General features: G+C 53.6%; 5 protein-coding genes across 5 annotated transcripts; 3 read left to right on the top strand and 2 right to left on the bottom strand.

Annotated features, from left to right (window-relative positions):
• Positions 1–1,158: 1,158 nt before the first annotated feature.
• Positions 1,159–2,254, top strand: PFICI_13496 (uncharacterized protein; the record flags this gene model as incomplete). Its single annotated transcript, XM_007842077.1, has 2 exons — positions 1,159–1,767; positions 1,832–2,254. 2 exons carry the CDS (start codon positions 1,159–1,161, stop codon positions 2,252–2,254), a joined length of 1,032 nt encoding a protein of 343 aa, XP_007840268.1.
• Positions 2,255–3,636: 1,382 nt separating this feature from the next.
• Positions 3,637–5,409, top strand: PFICI_13495 (uncharacterized protein; the record flags this gene model as incomplete). The annotated part of the gene is made up of 3 exons (XM_007842076.1): positions 3,637–3,838; positions 3,904–5,159; positions 5,224–5,409. 3 exons carry the CDS (start codon positions 3,637–3,639, stop codon positions 5,407–5,409), a joined length of 1,644 nt encoding a protein of 547 aa, XP_007840267.1.
• A 425-nt stretch (positions 5,410–5,834) lies between these two features.
• PFICI_13494 (uncharacterized protein) lies at positions 5,835–7,949 on the bottom strand (the record flags this gene model as incomplete). The annotated part of the gene is made up of 1 exon (XM_007842075.1): positions 5,835–7,949. One exon carries the CDS (start codon positions 7,947–7,949, stop codon positions 5,835–5,837), a length of 2,115 nt encoding a protein of 704 aa, XP_007840266.1.
• Positions 7,950–9,583: 1,634 nt separating this feature from the next.
• Positions 9,584–12,195, bottom strand: PFICI_13493 (Elongation factor G; the record flags this gene model as incomplete). The annotated part of the gene is made up of 4 exons (XM_007842074.1): positions 9,584–9,638; positions 9,696–11,722; positions 11,789–11,900; positions 11,978–12,195. 4 exons carry the CDS (start codon positions 12,193–12,195, stop codon positions 9,584–9,586), a joined length of 2,412 nt encoding a protein of 803 aa, XP_007840265.1.
• A 3,285-nt stretch (positions 12,196–15,480) lies between these two features.
• PFICI_13492 (uncharacterized protein) lies at positions 15,481–22,388 on the top strand (the record flags this gene model as incomplete). The annotated part of the gene is made up of 3 exons (XM_007842073.1): positions 15,481–15,610; positions 15,688–16,719; positions 16,801–22,388. The coding sequence occupies 3 exons, from the start codon at positions 15,481–15,483 to the stop codon at positions 22,386–22,388; spliced, it is 6,750 nt and encodes a 2,249-aa protein (XP_007840264.1).
• Between the last annotated feature and the right edge of the window lie 387 nt (positions 22,389–22,775).

The raw sequence follows: 22,775 nt of genomic DNA, 5'->3' as shown, positions 1-22,775 counted from the left end.
CCATTAATTGAGTGTCACATAGATGTCATATGGTCGAGACTTTCTGGAAAGAGAGGACTAAGACCAGCAGTGGTCAATGCAACCATCATCTATATGTCACGGCATATACACTGGCAAATGGAAGCAAGATCAGGAACAGCAATGAGCAGGGTGTTGTCCATCTCATGCTTAAACAAGGCCAGCATTCCCGTCATCAGTAATCGGCCATTCATGACTGGCTTGATATTATCATGGCATCAGATTACTCACGATGGCAAAATCTGACCAGGTCGCAATGGGATTCATTATGACCAATGCCAAGATTTCATAATTGCAAGTCATTGTTTTCAATTCGTCGATTCAAGAATAAAGTTGTAGGGATCCAAGAAGGACTCTGGAAAAACAAGCATTTTTAATATGACGGGACTTTCCACTTTCCCGTCCGACCACATGAAAAAAAAAGAAAGAGGCAAAAAGAAAAGAGCCGACATGGGTGCAAAATGACGGTTCTCGGTGGGCACAACGGAACCCGCACAAGGGTCTTGGCGCCCGTTCTGTTCAGGAACAGTTGCCTTTCTGGGGTTGGTTGATCCGCAGGGCAGCGACCGCGGCACCCAATCGCGCTGCACCGACCGCAGACCAGCATCATGAAACATGCTCTTCTGGGACAGGTCGGCGGGCTGCGCTGTGTCGTTTTGGGGAGGACCAAGAGGCATTGTTGGGAACAACATGTCTGCCAAAACTTGTGACTTTTGGGGGGGTTTTCTCTTCTGGAAAAGGGTGGGATTGCTAATGAATGCCCATGTCCAAAATGCCAAGCCCCGCCTCAAGTCAAACAGCTCCAATACAACACGTGTGTTCTAGATACGACAGTTCGGATAGACAACCTAGGCAAAAGAAAGGCACCGTATCTATGTAGGCACCCAGACTTGCCGCTGTTCTTTTCAGCCTATAATCAATATAATCTCCATTAGATTAGGCTCATGGCCTTTATCAGGGCAAATACCGCTACCCATTGTATAAGAAGATTGCCCCCTCTTCTCTCCTGCACGAGGCACACACCTCGCAGCAGTTGGAGATCTCTTGGCAACACTGCGGCTCTTTTGTCTGTCCCCCCTCGAGTTCCAGTTGGTCAAGAAGAAGGAGTAAAATAAGGACTGTCTGCAATCTCACTCAATCATGCTCATCATGCTACCCAAGACAATGTGGTCCTGGGCCATTGAGGCCAACGGCGAACCCCACGAGGCCCTGAGGCTGTCGCAGGTGCCGATGCCGCCCTCGCCGCCCGTGGGATCCAACCTGCTGATCCGCGTGACGCACGCGGCCATCAACCCAGCCGACACGTCGCTCTTCACGGCGTGGATCCCGTTCCGGGGCCGTCCGGGCTTCGACTTTATCGGGTCCGTGGTCGGCGTCGGGCCCAAGGTGCCCGTGCAGATCAAGCGCCTCATGTCGGGCATGGAGGTGGTGGGCGCCCTGGGCCTCAGCCAGATCCTCTGGGGCGCCGGCACCCTGGCCGAGTACGTCCAGGTCCCCGCCGAGCTCGTCGCCCTCAAGCCCCCGAACCTGACCACGGAGCAGGCCCTCGGCTGCGGAATCGCGGGCCAGACGGCCGTCATGGTCATGCGCGAGGCCGACGCCGTCGACGGCCTGCGCGTCCTGGTCAATGGCGCGAGCGGCGGCGTCGGCACCATCCTGGTGCAGATCCTCAAGGCCAAGGGAGCCCATGTGGTCGGAGTCTGCTCCAAGCGAAACGAGGATCTGGTGAAGCGGCTGGGCGCTGATGAAGTAAGTCTAAAAAAGGGTGTTCTTGGTACTATGATTATCGACGGGGCTTATTTATATCCAACAGGTGATTGATTATACGGCGCACGACGACCTACATGCCTATCTGGCAGACACTTACGCAAGTCAACAATTGGATCTAATCATTGACTGCGTTGGCGACAATGCACTTTTCACCAGCTCCCCGGCATATTTACAGCCCAAGGGCAGGTTCATTGAGATTGTGCCAGGTAGAACGCAAGGCATATATCCTTTCATTATGAACCAACTGAGACCAGTGATTCTCGGTGGCACTCCGCGGCAGTACAAGATACTCGGACTCGCCCCCTCGGGCAAGTATGCCCACGAGCTGGCTCATTGGATTGAAGACGGCCTCGTGAAGGAAATCTTGATTGATTCTGAATACGGCATGAAGGATGTGGTTCGCGCATACGAAAAGCTCATGACGAGAAGAGCGACTGGAAAGATTATCATCAAGATACAGGATTGAGCGGCGAGTGCAGCCCGTTGGAGGCAAATCGCTTCCAGTGTCAATCTCCTGTTCGGATTGATGGCAGGAATTCGGTCAGGTCTCCCAACAAGCTAGTACGGCGGCAAGACTCGAATCGACACAAAAATGCTACAAAATTTGAGAGGTCATCATCATCCCCTGTCGACAAGCCAGTGCCGACATCTCCATTTGAAAGGCCGATTTCCTGCCGAGACTGGGACTAAATCATCCGTCCTCAGTCAGGGGACACGCTTGGGCAGGGTGAGTGGCCCTTGTTAATGACTTATACAGAAGGAGAAATAGGAGGGATGGATTATGGTTAGTCTGATATTTTTGGAGTTGGTTGATGCATTTTCATAACTTATTGGCGCTACCATGTAAATATACATTGCATATTTGATTGCAGCTGGAGCCACCCATTGTGGCATTGATTGATATTGGCCTAGTACGGATATACAATGAATTTCCAGGCAAGCTTGTCCCTGGGAGCTTGATATGCAGGGGATAGGAAACAGTCAACTTTGGATGACACGAATAGAGTTGACTCAAGACGAAGTTGTGTGGTAGCATCACAACCATGAACCAAACTGTCGGGCTTTCGAAACAATTCTATTGTGCAAAACGAATACAGACGAACATGCTAAGCGAAGTGTAACAAAGGTACTCTATACTTACCTAATACCCATCAACTCAGAGTTTGTGTTCGGTTATGTAGCCCGTCTCGTTACGAGCCCAAGCAAGGATTCTCCAACGGGGTTTTCTGGGGGTAGTCGGCTTGGGGGGAATCTCCCAGGGCTGTGATTTGCGGGGATATAACGCTGACAAGCAACAAAGTAGACACGCCTAGGCTTGCTAGGGCATTTCCCCAGGATTCGGGAAGCGTCTGCCCTATTTTCCACCATTCAGACCACCCTGCCCAGCATGCATCATGTACTTACGGTTCGGCCACCCGGTCCAGCACAATGCCCACCAAGTATCGTTCGACGCCATATGACCGGCAAACGAAGATTAACGAATGACATGTTCCCAGTGGTTTGAATTTCGACATTGTGGAGAAAGCACAGGAGCTGTGCTGCAGCAAATCGAGGCCTGGTCTCTTGTCTGCAAAGGCTGTCAGCTAGGTCTAGGCATGGGCTTCAAGCCAACAGGACTGACGGGCCGAACTTCCTGTAGTATACCCCAAATTCGAGATCTGACATCTTGGGAATCTCAAGAGGAGAATCAGTGAGGGGGACATGCATATGAAGGGGCTTACTGCCCCTACCACGGATTCCGTCATGTTGTGAACACTTTTTCTCTTGCTAGAAGAAGGCTGCAAAGTCAATTCTCTTCCTCATCATAGGCAGCAGAACGGAGAGAGATCTCCAGGAGCGTAAATCGACATGGCGGAAACAATTGGAAAAGAGCAAGGCGCGACTGCCACTCAGATTGAAAAGGGCAACCTCGAATACACCAAATTCGATCAAGCCGATCTCCACGACAAAGTTCTCAATGCCGAAGCTCGACAGGCCACAGCCAATGAGCACTCATTGACTCTGGTACAAGCTCTGAAGACTTACAAGAGAGCCGCCTTCTGGTCTGTCCGTAAGTGCCGCCCTGTCCATTGGAAAACTGATATGATAAAAAAGCTGAGCCGCAAAATAATATAGTCATCTCCACCACTGTCATCATGGAAGGCTACGACGTTACCCTTTTGAGTTCCTTCTTCGGCTACCCTGCCTTTAAGAGAAAGTACGGCGCATACCTCAATGAAGAGTCGGGTTACCAAATCAGCGCGCAGTGGCAGACGGGCCTCAACGACATCAGCGCCGTCGGCAACGTGATTGGCGCCCTCTTGAACGGCTGGCTCACGGCCAAGTACGGGCACCGCAAGGTCATCATGAGCATGATGGTTTTCCTTTCCGCCTTTATCTTCATGACCTTTTTCGCGCCCACCATTGAGGTCCAGCTGGTCGGTCAGTTCTTTTGCTCGATTCCCTGGGGTGTCTTTGCCACTACCGGCCCCGCGTACGCTGCCGAGGTTGCACCGCTGGCCCTGCGAGGCTATCTGACGGCGTATATCAATCTTTGCTGGTGTATCGGCCAGTTCATCTCTGCCGGCGTCCTGGTGGGCCTCGTCAACAACCCGACCGACTGGAGTTACCGCATCCCCTTTGCCGTGCAATGGGTCTGGCCGATCCCGCTCTTCATTGCGGCGTGGATGGCCCCCGAGTCTCCTTGGTTCCTGGTGCGGACCGGCCAGCTCGAGAGGGCGCGCCGCTCGCTCGAGAGGCTGTCGGAGCCGTCCCACAATGTCGACTACGACGCCTCGATTGCCCTTATGGTCCACACCGACAAGGTCGAAAAGGAGGAGCGCGCCGGCGTCACGTACTGGGACGCCTTCCGGGGCACGAACCTGCGCCGCACAGAAATCGCTTGCATGGCCTTCCTCTCGCAAATCACGGATGGCGGTATTCTCTGCTACAGCGGGTCCTTCTTTTTCCAGCAGACGGGCATCAGCGACGACACGTCGTACGCCATTGGCCTCGGCGGCACGGCGATTGCGTTTTGCGGCGTCATTGTGTCGTGGCTGTACATTGCCAAGTGGGGCCGCCGCACCATCTGGCTGGCCGGCTTCACCGTCCTCGTCGTCGTGCTCTTCCTCATTGGCATCCTCGCCTGCGTCCCGGACCAGACCCCGGCGCTGGCCTGGGCGCAGTCTTGCCTCACCCTCGTCTGGCTCGGCGCCTACTCCATGAGTGTCGGTCCCATTGTCTACACCATTGTCGCCGAGATTGGATCGACGCGTCTCCGGACGCAAACCGTCGTGCTCGGCAGGTCCACGTACTATGTTGGTAATATCATCGCTGGTGTCCTGCAGCCGTACTTTATGTCGCCAACGGCCTGGAATGCCAAGGGGAAAACTGTAAGTGACTTGATTGTTTTCAACTTTGAAAACAAAAAAAGCCATTGAGCTAACATGACTTTAGGCATTCTTCTGGGGCAGCTTGTCCTTCTTGACCACTGTCTGGGGATACTTCCGTCTTGCAGAGACAAAGGACCGTACCTTTGCCGAGTTGGACTTTCTGTTCCAAAAGGGCATCCCAGCCAGGAAGTTCGCAAGCTACCAAATCGACCAGGATGAAGAATTTTTGAGTCATGAGGCTAGACATTGAGAATCTGGAAAGGCACACAAAGATGGCGGTACTGTTTTGATTACTGCTGGAATGAAGAGCATCTGCAAAGGGACAACTCCCACATAATCTAATCTGCAAGCGCGTGCTACTTGTCTCCAAGCGTGCCAACATGACCCGGACAGGAAAATAACCTCATCTATCTTTAGTTTTCAGATCACCCATTTTCAAAAACCAGCCATTGATGGCAAATCTATGATCTTTTGAACCCAACCTCAAAGTCAAGTGTCGAAACGCAATGACCTTCTCACTCGTGTGACCTAAGAAGACTTGAATAAATCATGTTCCACCACCTTCACGCCAACCAAAAAAAGCCTGAATCTCATTCAATGAGCCAAAGTTATCCAACACTAATATGGATCGCATCTTTGAACCGCGGTACGTGAATCAATAGTATCGCGGGTTGATCAACAGTCTGGTACACTGACGGGAATGTGCATGGGAACACTTGTGGCCAGACCGCTCAGACTGGTCTCCTTGAACTCGTTGCGCATGCCCTTGGCCGTAAGACGCATGGCCCGGATGGCGTCGTCGAGGCGGACCTTTTGCATGCCCGAGCTGCTGAGTGCCAAGTTGGCGCTGGAGATGGCCTTGATGGCGCCCAGAGCATTTCGCTCGATGCACGGCGCCTGGACAAGACCGCCGATGGGGTCGCACGTCAGTCCCAAGTTGTGCTCAATGCCAATCTCGGCCGCCTGCTCGATGGTCTCGGGGCTGGCGCCCATGCACGCGGCGAATGCACCAGCAGCCATGGAGCAGGCAACGCCGACTTCAGCCATACAGCCGCCTTCTGCGGCCGAGATGGTGGCGCCTCGCTTATATAACATGCCGATGGCGGCTGCGGTCAAGAGAAACGTCGGAACGTCGCGCTCCGGGTCGTCGCTGACAAACTCGATGGTGTACTTGAGCACAGCTGGAATGATACCGGCTGCACCGTTGGTCGGAGCCGTGACAATACGCCCGCCGGCAGCATTCGTCTCGTTGACGGCCATGGCGTAAACGCTGAGGTGGTCCATGGCTGGGAAGGTGGTGCGACGTGTTGGTGAAGGCATGACTGCATGTGACAAGGATCCATGAATGCGTGGAGGACCGCGCTTGACTGAAACCTCCTTGCGAGCCAGTGCGGTCGTGGCCTTGGTCGCTTGAGGGGTGGCGATTGAGGCCTGCGAGGAGCTGTTCAAGCCAAGGCTCTGCGTGTGCGAGGGGTATAAACCTCTAGTCAACCGACGATACAGAGCTGGAGCTCGTCTGTGCAATTTCAAAGAGCCTGGCAGGACCGAATCCACTGGAGCCTGAACACCCTCAAGGATACTATTGTCCATGACTTCCCAGATGCGCCAGATCTTTTCCAAAATCTCTTCATCCGTGTATCCATGGCTCCTTTCATTTTCGAAGACGAGTTGAGCAATTGTAAGGTTATGCTTGTGGCAAAGAGCTAGCAGACTGCTTGCGTCTCGGAATGGATATCGAGGCCCCTGGTCCTGTACAGCTGCAGTATTGGCTGGTACATCTTCAGAAGCAGCTCTTGGCACGAGGTCGCCGCCTTCTGTTCCAAGAAGTCCAGCAGTCTCACCTGCGCTTTCAATCGGGTTGATTTCGGCACCAGTTCTCCGATCGCCAGCGGCATCTGAACGACGAATCTCCTTGTAATACATGTTTTCTACCAGATCGGCAGGGTGGCGGCCAGGCGCTTCTGGTTCCTGGCTCGAAGATGATCCCTCCGAGCCTAGCGACGAGGGTGCTGAAGTGGCGGCTGTTGACATGGCGCCATTGACGACAAACCCTCCACCCACGCTGAACAATTCATTGGTTGCCAACATGTTTCCTTCCTTGTCAAAGACGGTCAGACGCATTCCATTGCTGTGCAGCGCCAGTGTCTTTCCCCACTGCCATTTGAAATCGACATCGTAGTCGAATGCAATTTCCTTGCCCTTTCCCTTTCCCTCGGGAAGTCCGTGGCCAAGAAAAAGCTTCTTTTGCTTCTTGATCTGCTCAAAGCGTTCGGGCACATAGGCGGTATCTACCGTCTCGACATTGGCACTTTCCAGGCCCAGGACCAAAGCAGAAGGCGTCATGTGTCCTTCTCCCGTTAATGCCAGACTGCCGTAAATGGAGATGTGAATCTTTTCGACCTGTTGGAGGAGTCCCGCCTCCTGGAGATCTGTGATGAAAATATTGCCGGCACGCATAGGGCCAACAGTGTGGGAAGAGGACGGCCCAATTCCGATAGAAAAGAGATCAAACGTGGAAATGACGGCGTGCTCGTGATCGGCCTCACTGTAAGTGCCCGGAGCTGCCTCATCCTCGCCATCTTGAGCTGCGGCTACGGTGCTCTGGCGCCGTGTCTGCCCAATTGTCTGAAGCGAGCTGTTTCTTGTCCATTTTGTCGGAGACGTCAGCGCCACGGGACTGCGAGACTGAACTCTGGTCGACAGTCCGCAGGTGCTCTGTCTACTAAGCGTTGCCCCGTTTACCACCCTTCCTAGCTCCCGCCCGAGCCCTCTCGCGCCAGCGCGGCGCATCGCAGCTCAGAAAAGAAATACTGACCAAAAGGTAAAAAGACGATGATGAGAATGCAATTGGTGTCAAATTATGGTGTTGAAGATATTGACAAGAGACAAGAGACGCGCTGACTGGCCACAATTGCTCCTGCTCAACAACGAGTAGGAATTAGGCTGTTTCTAATACGAGATAAGCAGTGTGCTTGGCCCCCCCTGCCCACCAAGCAAGCAGCAGCTCAGCCTCTGATAAGGCCACCAACCAATGCCGCTGCAGCAATTACACCGCCGGGGCCTTTTACGCGGGCGCTGGGGCCGCTGTTAGGGCTGAACACCGCCTAACGAGTGAACGAATGGGCGCGGGATGCCCGAAAGCTGTAATTGCTGCTAAAAAGTGACGTGTAGATGAAACAGGTTGTTGCACATGTGAATAAAGACGCGCACCTCTTTTTTGTTTGCTGCCAAACAGGCAGATTCGACCCTCACGACCTATTTCAGATATATACTCCAATGTATAGACCCCTCCGGGACCGGGATCGTTTCCGCTTTTTTGGTAATCGGATTGGCAATCCGAGTAGCATAATAAGTATTATTATTAGTTCATGAGCTGGTGCCTTGACTAATGTGCATTAGCGACACAAAGTTTACATATGGCGAACCATCATCCCCCCAATGAATCCGCCCCGCAGTTGGAACTGTCGCTTGTGTATACCCTAAAAGGAGACAGTAAACAGTACCTCTCGTAGTATACACATATTTTCTTTACGGCTGACAGCTTTCAATTTCATGCTGCTAGTTATGTGTACTTGCAATTGATCACGCGTCTTTTCAGATGCGATTCCTTTCTGTTTCCCTGCATATTTCAATTGATACGAATCAAAGTATAGCGAAATCGATCGTCCGGTAAGTGCCTCCCCGATACCGTCGGTATCTAGGCCGACCACCGATACACTTACAACCATGGAAATGCATCAACTATACGGGTTTTATAGATGTTTCCATGCCCTTTTGAGTCAATCAAGCACGAGTCATATCTATCGAAACATGACATCCTTGATTGTTACGCCATAAATTTGGCAGAGTATTGGCTGTCTAGTGTATTCACGTTATAACTGAACGAGTTGGAAGTAAACAAGTAGCGCACTTGGATACACGTCGAATGCTGACACAATGTCGGGACTTCTCCTTCTTTGATGACATTCATCATAAACATACTACTTGGATACCTTCCTGATACCCCAGTAAGTCGAAACATTGACAACAGGCGAGCTAGGGGAGGCAAGAAATGAACGTTAGAAAAGAGAAAGGGAAAGCGTAGGCTACGATGAAAACTAGTCAAGTGGCCCTGTTAGGTGACATGTTTAGCATGCAAAGCAGAGATGAGATTTGTCTATATTATTTTATTCGCGCCTTGGCGCCATGTCATCATGACTTTCATTCCAAATTGTCCCGCCTTAAATGTACAGGTCTATGGAACACAAAGTCTATCGGACCTCGTTACTTCTATCTCTTGATAGTATATCGTCAAAATATGGTACATTGTACAGTAAAACAAAACTCCCAGACAGCTCTTGTCGCAAGTCTCAAGATGTTACAAAGTTGTGGTGGTATAAATGTTAATTGGTAGAGCCAAAGGCCAATTCGAGGCGACTGATGCTCTATTTGGTGCGCTTGGCCTCGAGCTCCTTCTGGTATTTGGCGACAAGTTCCTTCCTATACGCTTGTTAGTAACAAATGTCAAACAAAAATTACAATCGTTTAGAAACTTACTGCAAGTGTGGTGGTGCGGCGGCGTAGTGGCTGAACTCCATACTGAACTCTCCCTTGCCCTGAGTAGCGGCTCTCAGCTGGCTGGAGAAGCCAAACATGGCGTTCAAGCTGCAGTCGGCAATGAGGGTGAAATCCTCACTGCCAATTTCGGTATCGACAATCGTGGCGTTGCGCTTGTTCATCAACATGAGAATGTTACCCTGGAACTCATTGGGGGCCGTAATGGTAGTCTTCATCAGCGGTTCGAGAACGGCACCACCGGCGTCGTCAAAGACCTTTTGGAAGGCCATCTGCGCAGCCAAAGAGAAAGCGAAATCGGACGAATCCGTAACGTGCGTAGCACCATCGTTAACAACCATCTTAGCACCGATGACCATGTGGCCCAGGAGAGGGCCCTTCTGACAAGCATTCTCGAAACCCTTACCACAGGCAGAGATGAACTTGTCAGGAATGGCACCACCGACGACTTGGTTCTCGAACGAGTTGGACTCGGGGTCTGCGTTGGGCTCGATCCAGCCGCCCACTCTGGCGAAATCTCCAGGTCCACCAGTCTGTCTGCGGAGAAGGTAATCAAAGTCGGCGCGTCGGGAAATGGTCTCACGGTAAGCGACACGTGGTTGACCAGTGATACATTCGACCTTGTACTCACGGCGGAGACGCTCAATGTAAATTTCAAGGTGCAGTTCACCCATTCCAGAAATGATTGTTTCTTCACTCTCCTCGTCGACGAAGAGACGGAAGGTGGGGTCTTCACGCTGGAATCGGTTCATGGCCTTGGAGAAGTTGTCGGCATCGGTACTCTTCTTGGGCTTGATGGAGAGCGACATGACAGCATCAGGCACGAACATGGAAGACATGGTGTAAGGCAGGTTTCCGTCCGTGAATGTGTCTCCAGAGGCACAGTCGACACCAAACACGGCGCAAATTTCGCCGGCACCAACAGAATCGACGTCCTCCATCTCGTTGGAGTGCATTCGTACAATACGAGGAATGCGAACCTTCTTGTCGTTGCGTGAATTGAACAGGTAAGTGCCCCTTCTCAAGGTTCCTTGGTAGACACGAATGTAGGTAAGCTGTCCATAGTTGTTCTCTTCCAGCTTGAAAGCAAGACCAACGAACGGTAATGAGTTGTATGGCACCAACTTTGTCTGCGCCTCGCCCTTGGACTTGTCGAGGGCCAAGTTCTCGACATCGGCAGGGTTAGGGAGGTAGTCGCAGACACCATCAAGCATGGGCTGGATAGACTTGTCGGCCAGAGCAGAGCCCATCATGACGGGACTGAATTTGAGACCAATGGTTGCCCTGCGGATGGCGGCCTTGATCTGAAGAGGAGTAGGTGTCTCCTCGTTCAAGAAGATCTCGGCAATTTCGTCGTCCACATCGGCCAACTTCTCGATGAGTTCCTGTCGCTTCTCCTCACAGAGCTGCTTCAGGTCGTCTGGTACTCCATCGACGGTACGAAGTTGAACGCCACGAGGACCTTCATTGTAAATGGACTTCATATCAATCAGGTCGACAACACCCTTGCACTGGTCCTCTATGCCAATGGGGACCTGAATGGCGGCTGCGGGAATCTTGAGCTTGTGGTTAATCTGCTCAATAACTCTCCACGGGTTGGAGCCCATTCTGTCCATCTTGTTGATGAAACTGATTCGAGGAATGTTGTATCGCTTCATCTGTCTGTCCACCGTGATGGTCTGCGATTGGACACCACTGACGGCGCAGAGAATCATGACGGCACCATCCAGCACACGCAGAGCTCGCTCGACTTCTATCGTAAAGTCAATGTGGCCAGGTGTGTCGATCAGATTGATGTGGTACGTCTCCTCCTTGCCGTCCTCGACCTTCTTCCAGTCACAGAACGTGGCAGCAGACTGAATGGTGATACCCTTTTCTCTTTCAAGGTCCATGGAGTCCATCTTTGCGCCAACACCTTCCTTTCCTCTGACCTCGTGGATCGCCTTGATACGGCCGGTGTAGAAAAGAACTCGCTCGGTAGCCGTCGTTTTACCACTGTCGATGTGGGCCTAAGGAAGTGTTTAGTATATTACCGACTGCCATTGATCTTTGTTATGCCCATGTTGCCAACGTACCGCAATACCAATGTTTCGCACTTTCGACAATCGGTGTCTCTCCTCGGGGCTCATCTTCTCGTAAACGGCCTCGGGAGTGAGGTTCGCGGCATCCTCGGCGGCCTTTCTCAAGCTGCGTTCCAAGTCGTCGTCAGTCATCCATTTTTGGGTATTTCGTTTACTGGGGACCTAGATCGGAAAGAAACTCACGCAGCCTGGGCGGCAGCAGCGGCATTTCCAACCGCTGCCCGCTTTGGTCTTGACACATTGAAGTATCTGCGGCCCTCAATCTGTACAGGCGCCTCCCTCCATTGAACCCGTGGCTGCGATCCAGCGCTCTGGGAGCAGATGCCCATGAAGCGGCCACTGCATCTCGAAGTCAACAAGCGGCTGTCACTGAGGACTGCCGCTGCTCTGAGACCTCGCATCTTGGACAGGCAATCTACAAGACCTGACAAAAGGAACAATCACAAGAACGGAAATGACTAAAAATGAGTGGAAATTGGCCTCTTGCGTCGCGAATGTTCAACGCGCCTCAACTGCCTCACCAACTGCTCAGGAACTTTTTTCTCTCGAGTTTTTTTCTGGGACTAGCTAACTTTGCCGCTGGACTGATTGGCCGATGCCTTAGCTGCAGGGTCCATAACATCCATTGGGGAGGCTCCTGATTAACCCGTAAAAGATAGACCTCACCAAATAAGGCTAGCGTTTTACGAATTTATGCCTCGTTCCTGTCGCAACCAAAATATCACATTCATCGTTCGATAGTCTGATTACCTCATGCATTGTCGGTTGCAGTATACAATGTGTCGTACAGAGCAAATGTTTCTGCTACATGGCTATTCAGTGCACTAAACTGTGAGCAATAAACATTTTTAATGGCGCTCTCCTACTCTTCAAAATTAAAAACTCCAGCAAAGGGTCTAGAAGTGCAAACTCGGAAGCACTAAGGTGTCACTTACCCAAAGCCGTCCTACCGTGGGCGCTCAATAGTGCTACAAATATCCATAGCAATAGAGTCTAGACTTACAAAGAGCTGTCCAGTGAATTTCGGACATGATTATCGGATCACGACCCAACATTTCATGATACTGGTGGCTTTTCTTGCCAGGTACTATCACGATATCATTTAGATAGAGACTGCGTTATTTCATGCTTGTCAGCCCGGGCGTGAAGACTTTTACCTATACATCGTATTGATGCAGTGGTTGTCTTCCTTTGGCCTGCTCATATCCGATATTGTTGATTATTTAAAGAAAAGAAAAGAAAAAAGGTCGTTGAGAATTCTCGGAATTGCAAGGTTTATAAGTTTATGTCTTTGCCGTATCCCGCACCGGAGCAATTGATCAGAGAGTGGTCGATACTCGGACTTAAAAGGATCTACATATCCAGTGTCCAGTAGGGAACTCCCGGAGAGACGAGCATATTTTCCGCGTTAGTATGGCACATTATGCGGGCTAGCCAGAGCATCCCGTCCTACCCCAGGTTCAGGGTCGTGTTAGTGCGGCTCGGTTGACAATCTAACGCAGAGACACCACCAGTCAAAGGCATTTAGAATTCACCTTACACTTGTTTACCATCGCCTGCCGAGGAAGATTTTGAAATTTGGAATTATCGAAAATCCACAGAGTACTGGTATTATTAGCATCAAAAGTGCCATACATGTCTTCTTCTCTCAGGTGCCATACCCGCTTTCACCCATGGCGCCATGGTCTGCTGGTGGAGAAACAGATTCGGCAGACAAGACTGGGGGCTCTTTGCCGCTGACCGCTCCGTACACGCACCATACATGTACATATCTCGTGGCATGCAGCTTCGCTTGATATGAGCGGGACTCTCCTGCAGGATTCTTCTAGAAACATATATCCACTTCACAATTTTTTATTCAAAAGGATAAGGAAAGGTGCTTTAGGCTTATACGTGTGTTTACTGTGTTAAGCGAACAATTTCGCTTCTGTTTTCCGCAGGTTGGTTAGAGTATGGAGTTGCTCAAGAATAGTATAGATAAAACATACGCATGTCTGGTCTACGTAGCCCTTGAAACTCAAAAGCTTGCGCCGCTCAACTTATCTCAAAGGTCACCTGCCATCCCAGGCGGAGTCGCGACGGTTCAGGAGGACGACACCCTGAGGTCTCAGGACACCGGAGTTGCGAGTTTCCTCTGTACGTCTGTATTCTCCATACTGCAGATCTCAGTGGATGAATTGTCATCCTCACCGATCGAGATAAGGTTTCTATCGTGTACACAGGAGCCGGTCCAACCGGCTGGTTGACTGACTGGATCCCGCAAAAGGCGTACAATGAGCATGTTGTTGATGGAGCAAGACCAGCATCGTGCAGAGCCAGCGAACGATGCGCTCGGCAGCTGAATTCGTTCTAGAAGTATTTTTATCCAAAAGAGAAGTCTTTATCTTGTGTTTGCTGTCCAGGCCTTACTCAGGAGGCCCGGGGCATCCACCGCCTAGGCTGATGAATGGGGTCCATGATTCGATAGTTTGGTAGGGAAAAATTATCTCGCCAACCCAGAGATGCCAACACAGCTCTGACGCGAAGATCTTAGTTTGGACCCGAAAGCTGCGGCAATCCAATGGATCATCAGCCTCAACGATCGTGCGACGCTTTTGCTGGGGTGTTTTCGGGTAGCAAACTCTTATTTTTCACTTCCTCTTCGCAGGAGCTGAAATGACTGGCCATGAACAGCATACGCAACTCCCTTAGACTCAATTTCCACGATTTGGCCGGGTGGCGGTGAATCTGAATTACATGGAATATGGTCGAGCAAGGCAAACCCTGGGTTGGGTTTGTCTGGACTTTGGGGACACGGGAGATTCGTGAGCCGCGTCTTGTTGAGTTCGTCTGCTGAGCTGAGCTCCTTTTTTCTCCCACCGCACCTTTTGGACCCAAACTTCTCTCTCATCACCGGCCAGCCAGCCACAACATCCACGGGGTGTATCCACCGAGTTCGTGAACATGACCGCCGGGTGACCCGTCCGCAAAACGTATGGCGGTCGACAACTCTCAGGGTCCTCCGGGTCCGTCAAAAACTCCTCAGCTATCCCCACACTGGCGGGTCTCGCCTTGACAAACCACTGGTTCAGCCATAGTGGACTGAGGGGTCTCGGTCCGTTATAGTCTAGCCTCGTTAGCACCCCTGAGCCTCACCAGGGGCAGTGCGCCGTACATGGCCCGCCGAACGTGAGCTTGCCATCCAAATCTCTGCCTCGTTGCAGTATTGTATCATGTACGACCTGAAGGTCCAGCATGCCACGATGGGGCCATCTCACGATATTCAGCTACCGATGTCGTCGCCCACCGTGAATGGTTATGAATCAATACGAGAGTGTCATCTTAGCCGGTGGGCATCGTAGGGGATCTGCGTCTGCACGAACCGAGTGAACGGTCCGGGAGTCGCCCAACTACAGAGGACTCCATATGTATATTATCTTGTGATCCGCCTCCTCACGCCCTGACTGAGTCCCTGTGCTCTCCAGGTCCATATGTAATTCTTTGCTATAATAAGGCTCTTCTTTTCACACCACGAGGATTTCCTCATTTCGTTCGGAGACCCAACCCACCTTTGACAAGCTCCAGTCCGTCTGTCGACACTTTGAAACATCCGTACGCTCATTCACCAGCCCATTTTCCCTATTTTTGTCGTTTTCACTTCATACACTCATTCTCTCACGGCTTAACAAGCCCCCCTTTACTGATCAATGCATCTAAAACAGCCCCATCTGTCGTGGCCAAAGCGCGGCAAGAAAAATCGTGTTAGCAAAGGTCTCTCAGAGGCTCTCGGTGGTACATTAGGAGCCCTCGGTCTTGAAAGACGGGACGACGATACAGGTATGCAGGCGGATTTGTGTGGCGTTGAAGGAAAACGAACAGAAATGGAGGATACTGACACGCCGAAACGCATATAGATTCCCAGATCAGCCGCACATCTTCACGCGATCCATCGCCACCTCCCATCGTGCTGCATCCAGCCGAGCCAAAGACAACACAAAAGGTCGAACAAGTCAAAAAACCAGACGACATGTCGATTCTCAGTGCCCTCCGCAAGTCCAAGTCGGAGCACCATGACCAACATCACAACCCCCCAGCGAGGCCAGCAACGCTGCCCGTAGTGGGCGCAGTGACTCTGCCCGTCCCCCAGGTCGCCCGGAAAAGCCGCAGGCTCTCCGACGCATCGAGCATCACAGACTCATCCACACTCAACCAAGAGCCTGTCACAAAGGAGCAACCCAAGAGCGGCTTCCTCAGCAAGACCAAGGATGCTATCATGGGCCGCTCGCGGTCTCCCAGCCCATCTGGCCACAAGAGCAGCAATGGCGTTAGTGACGCAGTGCGGACCTTCCGCAGCCAGTTCGATGAGGAGCTGAAGGGTACCAAGGAGGCTGCTCTCATCGCTGGCATCAGCCACGAGAGCTTCCTGGGCTTCATTGCCGACGAACGCCTGAGGCTCATGCCCGCCAAGGGCAGCCGTTGGGACAAGTTGCTCAAGTGGGCCGAAGATTTTGCCACAAAGATTGCCATCTTTGATCACAGCTACCGCGATGAGATTGACGGCTGCAGCCAGGCAGCCGAGCTTATCTTCGCGTGCCTGCAGGCTCTTCTCCTGCTTGGCCCCAAGCAGGGTGAGGCACTGGAACGTGCCTTTTCCGTGTGCCACGAGTACGGCCTCACCTTCCAATTCTACAGCCGCAACACCAAGGTCCTCGACTCCATCCCCGAGGCAATCCGACAGCTGGGCCTGGCCCTGACCGACATGGTCGGCTTCGCCGTCGAGGTGGCGGTCTTCTACCGCAAGAGCGCGCGTGCTATGCGCACCACGAGCGTGACGGTGGATTTCAACGTGACCTTTGGCTCGCGCATGGCATCCTTCTCCAGCCGCAAGGACCGCATTGCCGAGCTAATGTGGTCGTGGCAGCTGCAAAAGTCTGCCGAGACATCGGGTAAGTAAATGATGTGGTGTGGTGCGATGAAGGATGAATCAAGGAATGAATGACGGCTGACGTTGAAATAAAAAATCACAGACGTGCATGTGTCGATCGAGACCCTGCGCCAGTGGCTCCTGCCGCAGGATCATTCCCTGCAGCAGCGTGCTCTGGTCCGTGCACCTGGCGCCGTCCGGGCCGAATTCACCTGTGAGTGGTTCGACCGGCCGTTGACCGACTTCTCCCGTAGCCGGGACAAGGTGCTCGTCGTGTCGGCTGCCGCCGGCGCCGGTAAGAGCTACCTCTATGGCTGGATCCTTGAACGCCTCCAGCGTCGTGTCGGTCTCAAGGAGTGGTCGTCTGTCCACGCCTCCATCGACACCCAAACGCGGGCCCAGTCCACTCAGACGGCCCTGGTTAAGACGCTGCTGCTGCAGCTTCTTGAGCAGAACGTCGGCAATATCGAACTGTTCCGTGCTTTGGCCAACGTCACCGAGCTGAGTGCCAACACTGCCAGCACTCAGGATGCCGACGATGCCCTCTGGTACACCCTTGATACCGCTCTCAAGGGCCTCCGCAATGTCATGCTTGTCATTGACGGTCTTGACGCTGTCGACGGCGGCGAGGAGGAGGTGCGCGACGCCTTTGAGCACCTGCACTCCATTGCCACCAAGCACGCTCAGGTCAAGGTTATCATCCTCAGCCGCCCCCTTCCCCAGGGCTGGCCCAAGAAGGTCCGTTCCGCGGCCATTGACACAGCCCACTCCACCATTGATGTCAAGCACATGTTCCGATCCTACCTCCTGTCCCGCGGCATTGCGACCAAGTCCGAGGCCGACAAGGTCGCCCAGGAGCTTGCTGAGCGCAGCAAGGGCTCGCTCGCTTGGGCCGATCTGGCTGTACAGCTCTTCGCCAAGGCCACCACCTTGGCCGAGGTCCAGACCGCCACCAAGGCTCTTCCCAGCACCCTCAAGGACGTGATCAACGCCCAGGTCAGCACCATTGATGTCACGAGCAATGCCCGCTACTTCCTCAGCTGGCTGCTGGTCACTGAACGGCCCTTGGCCGTCTCCGAGATGCAGGCCCTCCTGGAGCTCAACTTGAAAAAGGCCTCCCGCGAGCCCCTCTCCATCAACATTGTTGATGAGATCCAGAAGACCTGCGGCTCCCTCGTTGTCATTCAGGACAAGACGGTGCGCTTCCGCAATGAATCCATCCGTCTGCACCTGCTGGAATTGAGCAAGAGCAAGGACCAGAAGTTGCTCTTGCCCGCCGCTGAGGCCCACAAGGACTTCGGTGCCAGGCTCATCCTCTACATCAAGACTTCCGTTGCTCGCAACACTGAGCCTAGCATGGGTGAGATCAGCAACGGCGAGGCTGAGACTCTTTTCCGCTCCCACTCTCTACTCGAGTATGCCGCCCGCAACTGGCTGGGACACTTCCAGCGCTCTGCTTACATGCTTGACGGCAAGTTCCAGGCCTCGTTCGCCGGCGAGCTCAAGTCTATCTTCCCAACATCCACTCTCCTGGCCAATCTCGAGCGTCGCTGCTGGGAGAAGTCCGCCCTCATCACCAAGGCCAATGAAATGCATCTCGCTGCCTTGGACATTCGCAGACAGGTTGTCGGCGACTCGGCACCATCCGTCCTTCAGGGATGCATCAACGTGGCCATGTCTTTCAAGAAACTGTCTGCTGATGCTGACGCTAGCAAGTACTTCTTCCAGGCTGCCAAGGTTGGACAGTCAATTCTCGGCCGCTCCAACGACCTTGCTGTTGCTTGCGCCACTGCCTCCCTTGACTGTGCCAGCAAGGTTGCCGGCAAGCTGACGGCTCGTGATGAGTCTGTCAACCAGCGCGAGGAGATGCTCAAGTTCCTTCTCGAGACCGAGAAGGAACGCTACGGTGCCAACAGCCGACTTGCTAGCAAGTACAGCAACCAGCTTGCCGAGATGTACAGCGACATCAAGGAGAATGAGAAGGCCGAGGCCATCTACCGTGATGTCTACAAGACCTCGGTTGCCCAGAACGGCGAGTTCTCTCAGGAGGCCTCTGCCGCTGCTGAGAAGCTGCAGGCCGTCCTGTACAAGGAAGCCAAACACGAGGACGTCGTCCAGTACACCGCTCCCATCTTTGAGTCTGCCCAGCGCAACCTGGACATCTTCGACATTCGTCGTGTCGAGATCACCATGCGCATGGCTGAAACTTACGAGAATAAGAAGGATGTCTCTCACTCCGAGGAGCTGTACATCTCTCTCTGGCGCGGCCTGACCGAGTACTGCCGTAAGACTGCAGCCAACTCGTCTGCCTCTGCCGCTCAGATCAACGAGGCCCACGAGCGCAAGATCCAGATCAGCATCGCCTACGCACGCTTCCTCCGTCGCCAGGGTCGCGATGCCGAGGCTCAGAATATTCTCCACGGCATCTGGCTCGACTACCAGCACCGTGAGCAGAAGTCCAGCGCTATCGTCAAGCAGCTGAACGTTGTTGGTGAGGAACTCAAGTCCATGGGCATCCTGGACACCGCCATTGCTGTCTTCAAGTCCGTCTGGGGCTACTTCAAGGGCACTGGTGAGCAGACCTCGACTGCCGCCGTTGGCACTGCTGTTGCACTCATGGGCGCAGTTCAGGAGAAGGCTGAGAAGAAGGCTGAGCTGAAGGCTGCCGCCAAGGTTGAGGGATCAACTGCTGATGCTGATGAGAGTGACGACGAGGATGACGATGATGAGGCCGATAAGATTCTTGACGAAGTTGCCGAGGCCGCTGTCACCGCCCCGGCTGCTCCTGCTGCTCCTGCTGCCAAGGGTCCTACCTACGCTGCTGTCGCTGCCAAGGTCACCATTGAGGGCTCGATCCAGACCTGCGAAACTCTCTCTCAGTTCTACATCTCTAAGGGACGTTACACTGAGGCTATCAACGTGTGCGTCAAGCTACTGAAGGAGATTTGGCCCGACATGGCCGTTGCTGGCAAGTGGGGTTTCCCCAAGGCCCACCGCGCTGCCGTCATTACCTTCTCGCGTCGTCTGGCATGGTGCTACGCCAAGGCCAACCAGACTGAGCAGGCCGAGAAGATCTACAACGCCATCTTCCAGTCTTCCCTCCGCTCTGGCTTCCGCGTCCAGGAGGCCATCGTCACCGAGTCCAGCAACCAGCTCATTGAGTTCCACAAGCGTACTCAACAGTACAGCAAGGCCCTGTCCGTTTACCAGCAACTGCTGGAGAACTACCGCACCTCCCTCGGTGCACGCAACGCTCTCACTGTCCAGCTCTTCTACACCATGGGTGACCTCTGCACTCAGTACAAGCTGCGCGGTGCTGAGACTTACTACCTAGAGGTTTTCAAGGCTGAGAAGGGAACCGATGGTGTGCTGAGCCAGTCCTCGATGCGTGCTGCACTCGCGCTCCAGAAGGTCTACTACGAGCAGAAGCGCTGGGAGCAGACACGTGAGATTTACGCTAGCATCTGGGCTACCTTCACCGCCAAGGCCAAGGAGTACAACATGTCCACTGAGATGGTCCAGTCTATCTACAAGCGCTACACCACTGTTCTCGAGACTCACCTGAAGGTCGATTTGGAGACCCTCCGCACCATCTCGCTGCAGTACCGCGACACGTGCTCCAAGGTCTATGGAGCCAATGCGCAGATCACCAGCTCCGCCAGCCTCGCCCTTGCCGACGTGTGCCGCAAGAGCACCAAGGCCGAGCACCAGGCCGAGGCCATCAAGATTTGCGAGGAGGTCGTTGCCCAAGCCGACAAGGCTCCCGCTGACGGTAAGACCAAGACCAAGAGTGCCTGGGAGCTGTCCCTTCTGGCCAGCGCCAAGCGCAACCTCGCAGCCCTGTACGCCAGCCAGACCCAGGCATCTACCGACAAGGCCGCTGGTGCCGAGACCAACGAGAAGGCTGTTACCCTGTGGAAGGAGCAGCTGGAGATCAACAAGAAGCAATACGGTATCTCGGGCAAGGCTACCCTTGCCAGTCTCTCTTCCCTCGTGGGCATGTGGGCGCGTTCGGGCAAGCCCGAGCTGCGCACTCAGGCACAGCAGCAGCTCCGTGGCACCGTAGTTGAGGTCCTGGGCGAGTCCTGCGGCGCTGGTGCTTCCACTGACTCGACCAAGCTCCACGGCTCTGCCGTGTCCCTGGCCAACACCTACCTCTCGTGCAACATGTCTATCGAGGCCTGGGTGCTGCTGAGACAGCTGCGTTTCCAGATCATCGGATGGGGCAAGATTTCTGGAGAGGCTGCCAAGGATTCCTCCATCAAGCTGCCTGAGGGTGTCGACCGCCGCTCCCTGGTCTTCATTGCCGCTTTCGAGGAGACGCTCCGCGCACAGCAGGAGGCCAACAAGGTTGTCAAGACCAGCTTCTCGGACATTATGACTGACATGCTGACCGAGGGCATCCTCTACGACCGCTACAACCTGTCTGTCTCCACGGCCGATATTTCGGTTGAGCAGAAGCTGTTTGACGGTGCCCGCCTGTACGCTTTCCTCAAGACCACCGATGCCGAGCAGCACGCTGAGCAGCTGCGCGTCATTGAGGATGCTCTGTTCAAGCTCTTCTTCGACCAGTATGGTGGCTCGATCAAGTCGCAGCTCACCGTCACGCGCACCTTTTTCGCCGCTCTTCTCATCGAGCTCGGTCAGCTGCGCCACCACGAGGACCTCGTTCTGGTGGCTTGCTGGGCTATTACTGCCAAGGCCCGCATGCTTCTCGAGGCCGGCGATGCCGCAGGAGCTTTCGACATCTCCAAAGTTTTGTACCAGTTCCTTTCGGCACAGAAGGCCTTTGCCAACCCCCAGGTCATCCCGTACGCCTTCAAGCTATCTCTGTACCTCGCCGGTCTTGGTGTCAAGGGCTCCAACCCCGAGGCTACTCTACACACGCAGATGCTCGAGCTTTCGACAACTGTGCTCCGCGAGACCCTTTCAGCCTGCCGCACCAGCAACATCAACCTCGTGTCGCTCCAGCCTACCGAATTGGACAACCTGGTGCGCCTTATGGGGGAGCAGCGCAACTATGCGGACCTCGAGTGGCTGTTGGAGCAGCTCTGGCTCAGCCGTGTGGTCCAGAAGTCCTGGGACGCACTCACCGTGGTTGGTGTCGGCCGTCGCCTAGTACAGGTGTACTCGGTGCGCGGCAAGCACGAGCAGGCTGTCCACCTGGCCGAGAGCATCGTGTACAACTTGCGCCGCACTTGGGGCCCTTTGGACTCGACTACTGTGGCAATGGCAAACATGCTGGCCGAACTGCTGGCCAGCGACTCTCAGTACGCCGAGGCCATGGATGTGCATGGAGAGGTTCTGCAGGCACTGTTGGAGCGCAACGCAGAGGCCGAGGAGAGCGAAGACGACAGCATTCAGCCCTTTGCCTCATCCATGTCCCTCATGACAGCCGCGCTTGGCAAGCAGCGCAAGCAGGAGAAGATCACCGATGGCCGTGCCGCCCAGCTTGCTTTGGAGCAACTGCGCTGCGTCCAGAACGTGTACGCACGCAACGGTGGTTGGGCCGAGGGCGAGTGGGAGACCAACGGCGAGGAGCTGGTCCGCTACGTCGTGGACGAGTTTGGCTCCGTCGCACCGGCCGCATTCAAGACCTTCCCATCCGAGGTCGGCGCCTGGAACAAGACCGCTCCTCCGGAGGAGAAGCCTGTAGCTCCCGCCAGCTGGGGCTTGCAGTGGTCGTCTTAAGCTTAGCAATGTTTGCTGAGATGATTGTCGTGCTTTTAATGAGGTTCTTTCTTGCGGATTGTAAAAAATACAGTGTGTACAAATAGGTGTCATTTAGCATATGGGAGGTAGCATTTTTTTAAGGGGAGCACAGTTAATCATTAATATCATTGTTTTCCATGTTACAGCATGGCATAAGAACCAGTCCGTGAATGATCATTATTCTTGAAATATGCATCAAGTATAGAGCTGAGATATGATATAGATGCGTCACGGGAGCCACTAAGTCGTAATGGTTGATTATTCTCCGTGCGAGCGATTTCCCACGATAAGCAGGAGACGAACGATGATATTAAACGCTTAAGAGTTAAGCATGGATGTACCCGCCATAATAGAATCTCAATAAGA

The sequence above is a fragment of the Pestalotiopsis fici genome, assembly GCF_000516985.1.
Source record: "Pestalotiopsis fici W106-1 unplaced genomic scaffold PFICI_Scf_11, whole genome shotgun sequence".
Classification (NCBI taxonomy): domain Eukaryota; kingdom Fungi; phylum Ascomycota; class Sordariomycetes; order Amphisphaeriales; family Sporocadaceae; genus Pestalotiopsis; species Pestalotiopsis fici.
This window is presented reverse-complemented; position numbering and strand designations above follow the sequence as displayed.